This window comes from Nematolebias whitei, chromosome 10 (genome assembly GCF_014905685.2).
Source record: "Nematolebias whitei isolate Nwh7 chromosome 10, NemWhi1, whole genome shotgun sequence".
NCBI classification, from domain to species: domain Eukaryota; kingdom Metazoa; phylum Chordata; class Actinopteri; order Cyprinodontiformes; family Rivulidae; genus Nematolebias; species Nematolebias whitei.
In genome coordinates this window covers 5,664,883-5,680,759 of record NC_056507.1, presented here as the reverse complement: position 1 = coordinate 5,680,759, position 15,877 = coordinate 5,664,883, and the positions used below count along the sequence as shown (strand labels likewise).

The window sequence follows — 15,877 nt, the reverse complement described above, 5'->3', positions numbered from 1 at the left end:
CTGCTCAGTGAGAGACGGCAGCTCTACCAACTGCACCACAGTGCCGCCCAGGTGTGGGACATTCCAGCAAGTTTATGATTATTTTTTGTGTATATTTCAAATACAAGACCGGATGTTTCTTGTTTAATGTTGTAAATACATTTTACCTGTCAAGTTTTCAAAGTATTATTTTTCTCCAAATGTCTTTCTAGCCATTTGTTACCAGTAAGCTGTTGAATCACTTCATCAAAACTGTGGATGTTTACAGTTTCTGCTAATAAAATTAAGAGATTAATGCTTCTTGGAGGGAAAATCCTTGAATTGAGGATGTACTCCTCTCCACTAGTTCAAAGAAATTACAAAGAAACTCTAAAATATATATTTTATAACTCTAAACAGTTTTACTCAATCATCTCTTAGATTATAAAACCCATATCTTAACACTGTCTTTATTAGTTAGTTATAAGACAAACTACACCATTTTTTTTAAGCCATATAGAAAAAAATAATAATTTCAAGTTACAAGACTGCTAAAAAGTAAAAAAAGATGGGCATAAAACTCCTGCTTTACCTTTAAATATATTAGAGAAGATGCTGTAAGCATATCACCTGAATGCTTTTACGTGCATTTTACATGTTATACATCATAATACAACTTGACGTTAATTAGCAAAAAAATTAAAATAAAACAATCAGACAATGTGGCTGCGTTAGAATCAATTTAATAAAGTCGTACAACAAAACGACTAACAGTCTTATCATTTTATACCTCACACTGATCATGAAACAGTTTTATCAAAATACAAAAACGTTACCAGGAAACACATTTAAAACACAATAAATAGTAATAAAAAACACATTTAGGTGTTTAAAATGCAATTGTGAGTTCTTGATTTCTTGTGCAGCTCAGGAGCAGCACAGCTCCTCTTCATATGTTCTCACCGTGGTTGAACTCCTGCTGCAGCAGTTCTGTGTCATGTCTTCTGCTGACTGGCCTGCAGAGTTCTGTGAATGAACACAACACTGTGCTAACATTTTTTAGGAACCGTTCACGAGTTAGTAATAACAACACCAGTAGTGCAGCTGATACACACCTTGATTTTCCTGAGCATCTACATGATGATACATTGTGACTGTTGCAGTTTATGTCGAGACAAATAAACGTTTATTTCTATTTAAAAACAACCAGAGCTGACTAAAGGCTCACTAAATTACAGATTTAGCATTTCTTGAAGGAATGCATATCGCCCGCCATCTCTCATGCCAGGGTTTTAGGCTAATCTGACGCTGAGAAATGATGGAAGCTGCATCGAATTTGTTCAAACCTCAAGAATAACATGATGCACATCCTCATGCAAGACGTTGCCCTCAGAATGTGTGCTGTCAATGACCATCAGCTACTATCACATCAAAGTTTAGCTCAATATCTACAATGACTGACTTACAGTTATTTTTGTGTTGGATAAGGTTGGTTAATTGTGGCGGCCATTGAGAGTGGGATTAACTCTCAACAGTTAATCAGCTGCAGATTCCATCCAGTGATAACTTTCTGCAAGTTTTGACCCAATTTGTCCAATGGTACATTAAATATTTTACTAACAGACACACACGTACACAGGACAACAGGCATTAACAATTACTTATGTAAGATGATGTTGTTTTCCTTTTAGCGAGCGAACTCTCCTGACGCAACCTGGGCTCAAACCTGCAGCCTCTGGATTACAAAGACCGCCACACTGACCACCGAGCCACCACAGCCCACAGTAAGTATTATACCGTAATTTCCAGACTATAAGCCGCTACTTTTTTCACACGCTTTGAACACCGCAGCTTATACACTGTGTGTTCTAGAATTGCGCCGCTCAAGGTGGCTGCATGTTGGAGCAGCTCTGTTACTTTCATTCTGAGATTTTGCTTTTGGAAACTTTAATTCCTCTTTTTCTGGATGTAAGTCACATTTTTTTGGATGATTGTTTCTTCTGGTATCAGACGCTGTGCAGCCGGAAGGATTTTTACTGAGACTTTTTTGGTTTTGGACATTTGTTATGATGCGTAACCATGGCAACAAGGCTGTTTTCTACAACCACAGCAGCTGATTAACATCTCAAAAGCTCAAATAATATCTCAACTATGGCCCCAACTCTCAAATGAGTTGAAAAGGATGTTATGTGGACGCATTCTCATCTACCTGCCAGCTGTGCTCGAGTGCTCGAGTACTGAGATCCTGGAACTAGCAGGAAACACGGCTCATGACAGCAGAAGGACAGGATCGTCCCTCGGCACCTACAGTTGTCTGTCCGCAGCGACGAGGAGCTCGGCAGACTGCTGGGAGGAGTGGCCATTGCTCTGGGAGGAGTTCTGCCCAGTATTCAGGCAGTCCTAAAGCCCGGGGGATCCAAGAGGCCAACCGAGTCTGGGTGGACGGATTGGACGGCATCTGCAGCCAGTTTCTTAGGATCCACTGTGGGATGGACCTTTACAAGAGATCCTTCCTGTCTACAGCATCAGCATCTATAACATCTCTTAATGAAATGAGGATAACGAGTTACAACAACTAATAATTTCCCTTTGGGATTAATAAAGTATTTTTGAATTGAATTGAATTGAATTTGAATTTATCATGCAAATAATTGATTTATTGTTTATTGCGACAGGCCTACTCAGTGAGAGTACCTGTAAAAATAAACATAAAAATCTGCCCAATGAAATTACCCAACAGGTCATTTCACTGACTTTGTTTCCACCCCTCCCTGTTGTGCCCCCAGGGAGGGAGGCGCAGTGCGCTGGAGGAAGATAATGATCAATGACTTCCTGGTAGGCTACTGTATTATTTTTTTTACCAGCCGTGTTGCAGGTATTGTTCAGAAAAAAACATTTTCTGTGTGTAATTATGTATGTTACGAGTACGTATTGTAGCATTCTGCTGAGGCTGACTGTTGGTCACATGACCTCAGGGAGGGATTATGGGTAGAAATTATGTTCATTGTTAATCATTTTGGTTAGCTGTTTGGCATTGTTTTGTTTTTTGTGTGTGATTACCTGTAGTCTGTTCGTGTTAGCCTAGTTTATGTTCATTATGTGTTAGTTTGTGTTGGGCCATTCAGTAGAGAAACCATGAGTGAGGGAGGTGGTTGTCATGAAGAATTGCGGGATTCACTCAGTCTGTGTGGGAACACTAAGATAAAGTTTATAAAACGTCACCTGGTGGTTGATTCTTGCTCTATAACAAGAGCTGCAGTTACAATGTGGACACCTGCAGCTTATAGACAAGTGTGGCCTATGTATGTACAAAAAAAAAAAAAACTTTTTAAATTTAGTGGGCGTGGCTTACCATTATATTCAGGTGCGTTCAATAGCCCAGAAATTATGATAAATAAATTGGTAAATCAGATTAGCTTCAAACAGGTTCTTAAAGTGGTCAAAATATGTTTTTTTATTATTAGAATTTTTGACAAAAACAGAAAAAAGCTTGTATTTGGAGCAAAGCTTTTTATCAGACCAACTTTGCATCGGATGAAGAGTTTTGCTCAATACGTCACCTTGTGCCAATAAATGAGCCAAACATTAAATACTGCAGGCTTTTTACTGTTCCATATGGTTTCCTGCATTAGGGTTGGGTACCTGCCTTCATTTTGATAGTGGATGTGTGTGTTTTTTTGTCCCAACAGATCAGTGTTATAAGATTTGCTTCTGTTACAAAAACAATTCTACGTTATAAAGTGTAGAACCACTAGACTGAGGAACAGCTTCTACCCTGAAGCTGTTAGACTCATGAATATCTAATCAGGATGTGAAAAATCACATCATGTTGCTGCTGATCTGTTTCATGTTGTTGTGTTCATTCGTGCTCATCTGCTCACGCAGACTCATGTTCGTGCTGCTGTTCGACGTGATGTTTTTATGCTATTAGTGTATATTTAGTTGATGTTTTTCTTAGTTCGTATCTTAGATCCTATTAGTTTTTCTTTTACATTTCATTGTTGGATGTAACTGGGACCCTGTGTACATAATTTCGTTCCACCACATGTACCACATGGGGTGCGAATGACAAATAAAGAACCTTGAACCTTATAATAACTAAAAGGAACTTTACTACCTGAGTGCATCTTCATCCTGTTCTTCTCTCCTCTGCCTCAGCTGTTTTGTCTCATTCCATCATGAAGCCCACTGCAGCTTTCATACTCAGGATCCACTTGCTCCTCCTTGATCGCCATCCTTTTTGCATCCTCTGCAGCACAAAGACATCAGCTGTGAGCCAGAAAATCATCTGTAAACACTACAAACGCCTGCTTACGTTTCAGAAAGCCCTAATGAACTGGTGCTCCTTTCAGCTGCGGTATATTAGCCAAAGGCGGCAGCATTTTGTACCTTTAGCTAGCTGCAGGTTGAACGAGTACTGCGTCTCCACCACCTCGTGGCTCGGAGCCACGCCCTTCATCTGGTCACGCACCTCCTTCAGCCTTATATAGAAGTGCACCTTATCCTGTGCGCGGGGAAACTGGGCGCAGCGGGGGCTTGATGATGGCATTAGGAAGCAAACCTAAAAAGTGGGATATGCAGCAGAAAGACTCTTGTCAAACATCTGGAGTGAATCTGAAGAACCACCAACTTCTTCTTCTACATACAGTTTGAGTTTCTGGGATTCTGTAGGGCTGCAGGCCAAACTCAAGATTCTTGGCTTTTACGCCAAAGATTTCTTTGCAAAAGATTTCATAAATACCTGAAACAAACAAACAAACAAATGTTACAGCTAGGCCTGTCACAAAAACAAAATTTTTTGCTGGGCGATTAATTGTCTCAGAAATTATTGCGATAAACGATAATATTGTTTGAAATTTGACCGTAATTAGTAATCACGGTCAAATTTAAGAAGAAATGTTGTTTTGAGTGTAGTACCTTTTTTCAACCACCGGATGGCAGTATAAGACTGAACCTAAGGATGGATAGTGAGGGAGCGAGCAGCGTGTCTCTTTAAGAAAAATGGGAGGGAGGCCCCTTGACTCTTCTTCCCATTTATCGGTTCTCAAAATGGTGGATGCTCAGTGTGGTTTGAGCTCTTAGCATAGCATTTTTCACACAAATTAATAAATCGGTAAACGAGTTCTCAGCTGCTTTTTGCAGAGAAAAACAACTTTTTACACGAAGGCACGGGTTTCAACCGTGAATTTTGGAGCTTCGACAAGACGGAGGTGTTTTCCCCGAGGTCGGCCTGTTAGCTTAGTAGCTTAGCTTTGCGGTTTAGTTGCTTTTAACGATCCAAAGACACGATTGTGGATCATTAAAATTATGAGATCATTTTCATTCATCGTGCGATTAATTGATTAGTTTATCGCGACAGGCCTAGTTGCAGCTGAACTAGTGTCTGCGACTTCAAGCAATTTAGTCATTTGAAAAAATGTTACCTTTGCCGTTAAAAGCTGCTATCAACGGCTTATATTTCTGGAGCTTTTCAAGTAACTGTCGACCTCCTTCACGAATTTCCTTACTGACAAAAAACAAAACAAACAAGTTGCAGCAGGATTTTAACATAAACTCTGTATTAGTGAGGTTGGAAAGTAGTTTCCAACTTAAAAGTAAGCACTCGCCGCCAACTGAACTACATTTAAATAAAATGACGTTAGCAAGTGTTTATCTCACTTAGAGAGGTCTTTGCTGCCAGGCGTGGTCCTTTCTACCATGTTAGTGAAGCCGATGCTGTATTTGTCCGGCAGGTTCTGGTCGTGCACGTAGCTCAGCTGCTGCTCAGTCAGACCAGACAGAAACAAACATTTCCCTAAAACACAGGAAAAAAAATCAGTAACTGAGCTTTAAATCCAACAAAAAGCTCTTGAACAAACAGGAAAAAAGCCTAAAGCCCTTGAAGGAACGCAAGTCACTCACCTCCTTTACTGTCAGCTACATCACCAATTATACCTCAATATTTGCAAAACGGACCCAGTTATGCCCTTTTTGTGATTTCTAAAGCTGTGGCTGCAGTTTTAGATGTATATCAATAATTACTTTTTGAGAGTTCCAGTAAAATTCTTCCACGGGTCCATGGGATGTTTTTTTTTTTTTCCCAAAATTTTTTATTTGCAGTTTTTATAAATAAAAATATTCCAAAAATCAAATTTGTATACAGTATTTGGTACAAATTGTTAACCAAAATCCAACACAACATAAAAAAGGAAATATATATATATACAAAGTGCCCTTACATTCTCTAAAGGTTTGAGCAGTTCAGAATCTGATCATCTTCTGTCTCCAAGTTTTTGATATATAAGATGAAGGGTCTCCAAACTGTTTCAAATTTGTCTTTTTTGCCCTTCAATATATAAGTAATCCTTTCAAGTGGAAGAGTTGATGTCATATGTCGTAGCCATTGATTTGCAGTTGGTCTGTGGGACTTCTTGCATGGGATGTTTTGCTTCAAAACAAACAAATGAACACGCACAAGCATCATCGCCTGCCTTTTACCTTTCAGCGACAGATGAGAACAGTTCCAACAAGATGTTTTCTGGTTGCTCACCATTATCTCAATGCTTATTGTTGCGCAACGTCTACACTGTTCCAGACTCGTACAATCGACGACACAACATGCTTCACTTTGTGTGAATGTTCATGAAGCATTCACTCTATTGTGAGCCATTTTTCTTCCGTACATTTTTCAGCACATTTCTCATCCCAGTTTTCAAGTTATTTCAACAAATCACGAATCAAAACGTTCGGCTCTTTCAGGACAATCCTGCGATGACTTCTGGTTTTGATGCAACTTTAGCTTTTTGAAATATTTAGCCTTTTCCGACATTTTATTTCTCGTAGAAAATGAACCGATTTCATTTTCCATCCTTCACATCTTTACATCCGTTTACAACCTTTTACTGCTCCTTTCACTTTTTGTTCTGCTTCAGCTGCTTTCAGCTTCCTTCTGCAAATTTAAACTTTTTCAGCTACTTTCAGCTGTTTTGTGTTCCTTTCAAATTCTTTCTGCTAACTACAACATTTTTGTGCTTCTTCTAACTTATTTCTGCTAATTCCAGCTTGTTGTGCCCCTTTTAGCTTATTTCTGCAAGTTTCAGCTTTTTCTGCTATTTCAGCTACTATTTAGCCATTTTGTGCTAATTTTAGCTTTTTCAGCTAATTCCACATTTTTTGCACTCGTTTAAACTTTTTACAGCCTAATTTAGCACAAATGTTCTCTCTCCACTCCCTTCTGGTAATTTAAGGCAGCACAACGGTGCAGTGGTTAGCAATGTTGCCTCACAGCAAGAAGGTCCTGGGTTCAATTCCCAGTTGGACCTGGGGTCTTTCGGTGTGGAGTTTGCATGTTGCGTGGGTTTTCTCCAGGTACTCCAGTTTCCTCCCACAGACCAAAGACATGCATGTTAGGCTGCCTTCAGGCCTCCCTTGCAAGAGATTAAGCTTCGTTCTGCCTTTTTAGTCACTATCAGCTGTTTTGTGCTAATTTCAGTATTTTTCAGATTATTTCCACTTTTTTGTGCACATTTCTGCTTCTTTCAACCTAATTGGGCAAACATGTTCTAAATTTCCAGCTAGATTTTTAGCATTTTTTTCTTTTTAGCTAATTTCATCTTTTTCTGATAAATTCAAGTTTTTCATGGTAATTTTTGCTACTTTCAGCCTAGTGAACTTCTTTATGCTAACTTCAGCTTGTTATGTTTTTTCACTTTTTTCCAACGAGTTTCAGCTTTATCTGATATTTCAGCTATGATTTACCTGTTTTATGCTAAATTTAGCTTTTTCAGCTTTCTACCTTTTTTAGCTTATTTCAGCTCTTTTCACTTCCTTCTAGTAGTTTAAGCTTCTTTCTACCTTTTCAGCTAAATTTCATCTATTTTTGCTAATTTCAGCCTTTTTTTTTGGCTAATTTCTTAATTTTTGTGCTATTTTCTGCTAATTTAAAACTAATTCAGCAAATATGTGTTCTTTCTGCTTTCTTCTGCTAATTTAGGCTAGTTCTTCATTTCAGCTACATTTCAGTATGTTTTTTTTAAGCTAATTTCAGCTGTTTTTCAGCAATATGCATTCAAACTGCATTTTCTCCGGTTCATATCTAAATGAAGGGAATATTCCTGAGCAAATACTTTTTATCATGAGTCTTCAAGCCTTCACTTGCAGAGGCCCAAGTTTAATTTTATAAAAGAGAACTAAGATATGGAGCAGGTTTGGCTAAAAACTGTTCCTACAACAAATGTTACAAAAATTATATAAGTTTCAAACAGTTTTTATGAAGTACTTGTTTCTATCTTTGTTTTGAGATATGTGTTAGCACTGTTTATGCATCGTTGATTGTGTTTAAATGATTATTAATAACCAATCAAAATATCCTTAATTTACTGCACTAAATTTTTAGGATTGATAAGTTTCATTCAAGCTCCTTGACGTTTGTCTCCCCCTGCGCTGTTTTTGTTTTATCTCAGTTGTCTCAGTTTCTTTTTTTGTGTGTATTTTATTGTGCAAGTAAAAGCTAAAATTGTTTTCCAGCTAAATTTTGATCATTGTAATTTAGAAGAATGAAATCTAAGATTTATTGGAAACTTAGAAGAATAAGAAGAAGTGAAAAGCTTTAAAAACCTGTTTGGTAAAACTAAAGCTGCTGATAAGTCAGTAAACATAAACACTGATGTGTCTTCTCTGTAGGTGTTAAACAGAATTTGAACCTACAGAAATGGTTTCCTGGGTTTGGGTAATGATGTCCTTTGAAAGCTGACAACAGTCCAGGATTAATTCCAATCTGAGGAGAAAGATTAAGGTGTTTTCATAAAAATGCAGTGGAAAAACATCATATTTATTCAGTCGCAACTCAAACCTGAAACTAAATCTTGCCTGAACTCACATTTTTAAATACAAAGGAACAGATCCCGTCATCTGTGATGAATAACTTACAATCAAAATGTCAAGGTTGTGTGTTATAACGTCAGGGAGGGTCTTGGCCATAACTTCGGCCTCCGACATGCCGTTGAAGCGGTTGAGAATCCTTTTAGCCTTTTTAGCAGCCTCAGCCTCATCTTCTGCCTTTGTCTCCTCATTCCCCATTTGTTGTTTAGGTCGACCTCTTTTCTTCTTCACCGATGTCAGAACTGCAACACAAAGAAGAAACAGGCTGAAATATAACTGAATATAAAGACCTAAATTTTAAAATCTAAGGTGAAGTCTCCAAACCTGTTACCAAACAAGAAGTGGAAAGTATCTTAAGTTAAAGTGGATTTTTTTTCACCTTGTTGGGGGACAGAAGACTGAACACTTAGCTCCTGTTGCTGGACTGAGTGTTGGTGCTGAGGCTGCAGCTGAACTGCAACATTCTGCTGGTAGGCCTGTTCCTGGTATTGATGGTCTGGAACTGGTGGGTAATTATAGTAAAAAGATTCTTGGTAAAGAGATGGGTCCATTTGGACAGATAGCCCAGACATGACTGGCTCTTCCCCTGGACCTTCAGTGTAAGGGCTCATGTAGTGATACTGCATCATATGTGAGTCCTCTGGCTGCTGCAAACTGGCCTGATACCTGGAAGAAAGAAGGAAGATGGAGATGAGAACAGAGAAGGCAAGAAAAAAAGACCATGAAGGGTTTGCAGATGGTACGAAAATGCATGTTACGTTAGGGGTAAATAGACTGCGTGAGAAAACACAACACACACATTTACATCGCCTATAAACACGTACAGTATGTGCATCACTTTGTTGTGCAAATGCTAAATAAGTCTCCTTGTTTTGAGCTTACAGAATCCATCTGGTGAAAAGTAAATATGGCAACATGTCAAAGCAAGGTGGGTAAGAAGTAAGAAGATTCTTCAACTTCATCTCACCAAAAGCAGAGTGCCCATCACCCTCCACCACTGTGATTGACAGTTAATGGCTTGCGTTGAAGTGCTGGGTTGATTTCACCACGTTTGCATTGTATTATAGTCAAACATTTTTATTTTGGATTTATAGCTATAAGGCTAAATTGTATAGGTCAGACATAAGTAATTACACTTAATACTTGTTTTCTCCACTATGCATGAAAATGAATGTAAAGAATAGATAAACTGGGCAATTCCCTTCCTGCACAACCTCCAGCATTATAATCTCACCTCCGACTAGTTCTCATGCATCTTAACTGCAGACACAAATGATAAACTCTACAGTCAAGTCTTTATTACAGGACATTACAGTTGACTATATTTACCCTCTTCCTGTAACTGACTTCGACGCAAAGCCAGAAGGCTGAACTAACCAGTTAATATTACTAAATTATTCAGTTGTATATTAGCGAAACAAAAGCGTATATATTAACATTTACCATACCTGTCGTACATTTTCTGCGAGGGTTTTTTAACAGGAAAACCTTGAAGTCCTAAAAAACAAAGGCCATCTGATTTAAATGTCTTCACATTATGTTCACTTATTATTTACTGCCACCTAGCGTTAAGGATGTTAACTGCAATAATCACTTTATCTTGTTTATTTTTTTTATGTTTTAAATTAGAAGGGGCGGGAATGGCGTAATGTATGGTCGGTAATTAATAATTAAAAGAAAATACGGTGTTTAGTAATGTAAACATGAAAAAACACGAGGTTACTGAATCAAAATACTACCCGTCCCTAGAAGGCACTAAATGATATTATTACGCATGCGCCAACACGAATTAATAACGTAGAAGAAGATTGCGGCTCAAAGATAGTTTGAGTCACAATCGTAATCACTCCCAATAAAAATAAACAAACAGAACACGCTCAAAATTTGTGAATTTGAATCCGAATCTTCTCATTCAGATAATGTAGATGTAGATTATTTTAGTAATCCTATCCGCGTTATATTGTGATGATATATGAGTGTTTCACAAAATACGTGTGTTTATACCCGTTGATATTTGCTGTGCTTTAGCTTTTGAATGTGTTGAGAGCATCACTGTATGGCACAACATGCGTGTTCAGGCCGTTTAAAAATAATTGGCAGAAAGGCACACTTGTTTTTAGTTTTCATTTGAGCCAAAAAAACTGGACCAGTAATACGTGTAAACATACTAACTAACATGTAACTGATGCGAAAACACAAAAGCGTGCAGAGTGAGACCTCTTACTCTTTTAAAATCAAACAGTATGACCTGCTCATGCGTCTCAATGACGGACACAGTGGTGCGCGGTGGTGGAAACCAGCTTCACATGCATGCCAATAACCCGCTGTTAATGTAACAAGCAAGGTAAGTTTTTTACAACCTTCACTTCAGGTCATTCTGTGTTTCTGTCTCAATTATGTCTGATTTTTAAAATTACATCGGGGCTAACTGTTCGCTATAACCCAGTGCACACAGGCAGCATAGTTTTATCTGCATTTCGTACATATTTACTCATCAGTACTAAATAATTATTTTACATTGCTCATAAACTGTGCAGTTTTGGAGGAACGATTAAATTACAGTTACAGCTAATGATATTTGTACTGTTCTTGAGAAAGTACAAAATAAATAAATAAATAGCTGAAAATGCATTTATGTTTGACAGACCGTCAAATAAAAGACTGACAGATGGAGTTAGTCATGAAAATGCATCAAATTGAGCTTTTAACCCACAAAATAGGGCAGCAGGGTTTCAAAGTTACAATGTTTTCATATCAATGGTCAGTGCAAGCTGCTGCCTTCCTTAGATAGATAACTTTACTAATTGGCTTTTATAATGTGAATGATTGTGTTCAGTGCCCTGAGGCAACCTGTTGTGAATTCACAACACAACAGTTTATTAATAAACTGAATTGAATAAGAAATGTTTAATAAACTGTATTATATTATTCTTGTTTAGCGTATATCTTAGTTCCTGGTTTCTTTTTTATATAGTTGTTTATAGTTTATATTTTGCTATTTTTTTGGGGGGTGTTTGAGTACACAGTTTCATTCCACCTCATGTACTACACGGGCTGCAAATGACAATAAAGTCACCTTGAACCTTGATTTATGTTTACATCAGACTATTATAAAGTGAAGAAATGGCTGTACGACGTATACGTTTTTCATGGGGGGGGGGAAATTGCAATATCTCAGTTTTCTGATATGTTTTTAATAATCGGCTACTGTTCAATCATGAAACTAGAAAAGATGACGCGTCAAGAGTTTTAACATATTTAGCCTCGGCAACATCTGGCAGGAGAAAGGATTGGAGTAGTGCTTGTATGTGATGTGTGTTCAAATCTTCTCCAGGTGTGGAGTCACATCAGTTTGTAAAGATGCCAGCCGGTGTGTCGTGGCCTCGATACATCAGGCTGTTCGGAGCCTGTATGCTGACCATGTTTGCAGGAGCACAGGTCGTCCACCAGTACTACCTACCTGATCTGGTGAGGGACAACGTGAACGTCTTTTAACTGTTTCTACACTTAAAACAGGAACAAGAACCACTTAAAACGTCTTCAAAATGGCGTCATAAAAATAAAGCTTTGAAGACTAACCGGTAATGTTACATGTCTGAAAATATTTTAATAATTAGATCAAATTTAGCTTTGTTGATGTATAGCTAACTATAAAAAATAAAATAAAACTTAGTCCATCTACAATTTTAATGTTTCATAAATTGTTGAAGTGTGCTTTTTTCCATTTTTTTTTTTTTTATTTCAGAGTATCCCAGAAGTTCCACCAAAGCCTGGAGAGCTTCAGACAGAACTACAGGGCTACAGAGTCAGAGAAGAAGCGGTTGCGGCCTTAAAGACGTTTAAAAATGGAGGAAATGCGGACTGATGATTTTTGCGATTTGCTATGGAAACCTACACTTACATGCTGCAATGCATTTTGGGACATTATAGTCTGCAATGGATGCTTTTATTTTTGTTTCTTCTTTTACTAAAGAAAAAGGCAAAATTGAACAAAAAAAAAACAAACATTTATTTTTTCTGGTTATCCAAGATAAGGATCCTATCAATCAACTGATTGCTGTGTGTACATCTTCATTATTTTTTTATGTATTTGTATGAGAAACAATGAAAATGTCATGTGATACTAAAATAATACGCTTTATAAATACAAGTGTTCCCCTGTTTGAATAATTAAAGTGGTGGATGCTTCAACTAGACATGGTAAATGGACTGTGCTTATAGAGCGCCTTTCTATCTTATCAAGATACTTAAAGCACTTTACATGCTTTGACCTCTGTGCCCTCATTTACCCATTCATACAGCACGCTACTATATCTATAAAAAGATTAATCAGTGCTTTATCGCATTCATACACCGATGAGACACACATCTTATGCTATGAGGGGTTCAGTGTCTTGCCCAGGGACACTTTGGCATGTGACTGCTGGTGGAATCGAACCCCCAACTCATGCATTGGAGGACTGCGCTAACCACTCAGCCACAGTAGCACTTTTTTATTTTTTGTAGTAAAGGTTTTTGTTGTTCAAATTAATTGTAAAACATTTGAGCTTTACAAATAAATGAGTGTCCTCCTTTATTAGAATTTGTTTAAAAAAAAAGTAAATTTGTATTCTACAATTCCATTTAGAATGTGTTTCACCTTCAATTTCACTAGAAGGTGAAACACATTTTTTAAAAGATAAATAACTGCAGAATTTTGTGATTCGTTGTCGATAATTAGCAAGTTCTTTGAAAACTGGTTTACACCGAGACATCATTATTTACATCATTTATCAAAATGGAAACATCTTGAGTCTTTATAAGTAGAAAGATGCTTTATTAATCCCAGGGGAGAAGTCGTGCATTTATTTCCTCCGTGTTGTTTCACTGTGAATGAGATGCGTTTGCCTTTGGATGTATTTGATAAAAATCATTTAAAAAAACACGAAATGCATTTGAAATAAATTGGACATTTTAGTGTGTCTGAACGAGCGCTGTTCTAAATGTTATTAATTCTTCTGGACTTGACGTCGGAGCTGTAAATTTAAAAGTCAGACTGCGCATGCGCCCGTCCCGGTGTCATGGCAACAACAAGCAGCGCAAAAGATGGCGAGCCAGAGGGAGAACGACGCCGCAGAGTATCTCGACAAACACAAGATTATCGATCTAATGGACAACCTGAGCAGCATGCTTTTGTTTTACAGACCTGGTCAGAGCTCATTCTGTTCCTGAATATAAATTATTCTGCTATTTTGTGAATTACGAAAAGTTTTGCCTTACGTTCACGTGACACCGCTAATCGTTTGGTCGATTTTAAACAGTTTTGCTTGGGTGTTAAATCCTCTTTATTTTAATTAAAATTGCATTGCGTTGCAGCAAAAAACTAAAATAAACCTTTAAAACTTTATTCTTTTCTGTTCTGTGATAAAGGTAGGTTTACTCTCCAAACGAGAAAATTGTTGTATTTTTTTTTTTTTTTCTGTTCAACATAAATGTATAAAAAAGTTAAGTCTGGTCCTCTGGACATTCAAAAAACTAAACCAAACAACAACAAAAAAAATTGTTGAAACGTTTCGTATTTCATCCAATGAAAGACGAAACGTTTCTACAATTTTTTTTTTTTTTTTACTTAACTTTTTTAGATTTTTCTACCTGGATTATTGAGCATGCATTTAGATAACCTAAATGTCATTTAGAGTCCTAATAATTGTTTCTTTTTAAAATCACTAACTCTCCTGTACTTAATTCTTTGATTCTGGTTGTGCCACTCAGATAATCCCAAAGAGTTTCTTATTGAGCAGCTGGAGTTGTTGAAGATGTGTCAGCAGAGCGGTGTAAAAGGACCGAATCTGTTCAGCATCTCCAACATGGATGCAGTGTTTGGGATAATGGACCCTGCTAATCAAAAGTATATAACCTTTGCACAGTACAAGCATGGTGAGTGCTGCAGGTCACATCGTCCATGTGCAGAGTCAATGACAAATAAACAAAGAGGGTTTAATGTAAATCCACATTTTCCATGCCTATTCATGTCTTGGTGCTTATTCAGCTGCATGGAGAAACTTGTTCATATGTGTGAGGTAAACGATTGCTTCACTGCTGCTTTTTCCTAAAGCTTAACTACCAGTACTTTCTTGTGTTTTTATTGATTATTGCTGCAGACCTCTGTTCAGAACTCCATATTAACACTGTATTTGAGATCAAATGATTGTGATTATTCTTCATTCACAAAGTTATTTGATAGGTTTTATGACCCATATTATATATAATATTTTATATAGTATTTTTCCACCAGGTCTATATGTTTACAGGTTTGACCTGAACATCCAGGTAACCTCAACATTATTAGTGCACCGTAACAGTTTTGATTATCTTCTCAAACGATTAGTTTGTGCATCATACAGTAGGGTAATAAATTGTAATGCTGTCATAGGATTGATACTTGAAAAATAAAACAGTGAGAACTAACAAAGTGACTTACTGGCCTATTTATCCCAACAGCTCTGACCATGCTTGGCATAAAGAATATTAATGAATGTCCCGAGGGAGTAAATGAAGACAGAATATCCCATGAGACATTCAGAACAGAAGCGTAAGAGCATCTTGTAAGGTTGAATTAGTATATACAGTTACATTTATCACTTTTTGAAGATGATTTCATTTTGCTTTTTTAGGATGGAAGGCCTGGAGAGAACTTCAGCAACATATGCACAACTGTGAACCTCAACTTTTTTTGTTGTTTTTCCACATGTAAAAGCTACAACATGTTTTGGTGTTTTGCACACTTTTCATTTGAACATTTCAATTAAAGTTTAAATGAAACTTTCAATGAAAACTCAATCTGCACTGTGATTCTTAGTAAAGTTAGAAAATTATAACAGTGACATTAATCCCTGCTATAACGTTGCATATCATACTAGTTCTGATTTAAAAAAAAATCAGTTTTTATGATGAAATAACATTACAGAAAAATAATACATACAGTTTGCAATTTATGGGGGTCAAATTGAATGAGAAAGCAGGTTTTTACAGGACAGCATAGAAATAAACATTAGCAAATGGGATATAAAGTTAGAGACAG

General features: G+C 37.2%; 3 protein-coding genes across 3 annotated transcripts; 2 read left to right on the top strand and 1 right to left on the bottom strand.

Annotated features, from left to right (window-relative positions):
• Positions 1–692: 692 nt before the first annotated feature.
• tdg.2 (thymine DNA glycosylase, tandem duplicate 2) lies at positions 693–10,371 on the bottom strand. The gene is made up of 10 exons (XM_037682555.1): positions 10,266–10,371; positions 9,197–9,483; positions 8,866–9,059; positions 8,644–8,713; positions 5,617–5,752; positions 5,382–5,464; positions 4,605–4,699; positions 4,348–4,519; positions 4,076–4,207; positions 693–984 (listed from the first exon to the last, which is right to left on the bottom strand). Exons 1-9 carry the CDS (start codon positions 10,274–10,276, stop codon positions 4,113–4,115), a joined length of 1,143 nt encoding a protein of 380 aa, XP_037538483.1. The 5' UTR covers positions 10,277–10,371; the 3' UTR covers positions 693–984; positions 4,076–4,112.
• A 706-nt stretch (positions 10,372–11,077) lies between these two features.
• On the top strand, positions 11,078–12,793 carry c10h12orf73 (chromosome 10 C12orf73 homolog). The gene is made up of 3 exons (XM_037682554.1): positions 11,078–11,161; positions 12,152–12,285; positions 12,563–12,793. Exons 2-3 carry the CDS (start codon positions 12,178–12,180, stop codon positions 12,680–12,682), a joined length of 228 nt encoding a protein of 75 aa, XP_037538482.1. The 5' UTR covers positions 11,078–11,161; positions 12,152–12,177; the 3' UTR covers positions 12,683–12,793.
• Positions 12,794–13,902: 1,109 nt separating this feature from the next.
• si:dkey-42p14.3 (EF-hand calcium-binding domain-containing protein 10) lies at positions 13,903–15,516 on the top strand. The gene is made up of 4 exons (XM_037682553.1): positions 13,903–14,005; positions 14,569–14,733; positions 15,298–15,388; positions 15,471–15,516. The coding sequence occupies exons 1-4, from the start codon at positions 13,903–13,905 to the stop codon at positions 15,514–15,516; spliced, it is 405 nt and encodes a 134-aa protein (XP_037538481.1).
• The last annotated feature ends 361 nt before the right edge of the window (positions 15,517–15,877 follow it).

Coding starts and splice junctions, on each gene's coding strand:
- tdg.2 (XM_037682555.1), bottom strand. Junction 8,714..8,865: donor ACAACCTTGACATTTTGATT/GTAAGTTATTCA, acceptor CTTTCTCCTCAG/ATTGGAATTAATCCTGGACT. Junction 5,753..8,643: donor AAACCCAGGAAACCATTTCT/GTAGGTTCAAAT, acceptor CCTGTGTTTTAG/GGAAATGTTTGTTTCTGTCT.
- c10h12orf73 (XM_037682554.1), top strand. CDS start 12,178: ATGCCAGCCGGTGTGTCGTGGCCTCGATACATCAGGCTGTTCGGAGCC. Junction 12,286..12,562: donor AGTACTACCTACCTGATCTG/GTGAGGGACAAC, acceptor TTTTTATTTCAG/AGTATCCCAGAAGTTCCACC.
- si:dkey-42p14.3 (XM_037682553.1), top strand. CDS start 13,903: ATGGCGAGCCAGAGGGAGAACGACGCCGCAGAGTATCTCGACAAACAC. Junction 14,006..14,568: donor GCTTTTGTTTTACAGACCTG/GTCAGAGCTCAT, acceptor TGTGCCACTCAG/ATAATCCCAAAGAGTTTCTT. Junction 15,389..15,470: donor GAGACATTCAGAACAGAAGC/GTAAGAGCATCT, acceptor TTGCTTTTTTAG/GATGGAAGGCCTGGAGAGAA.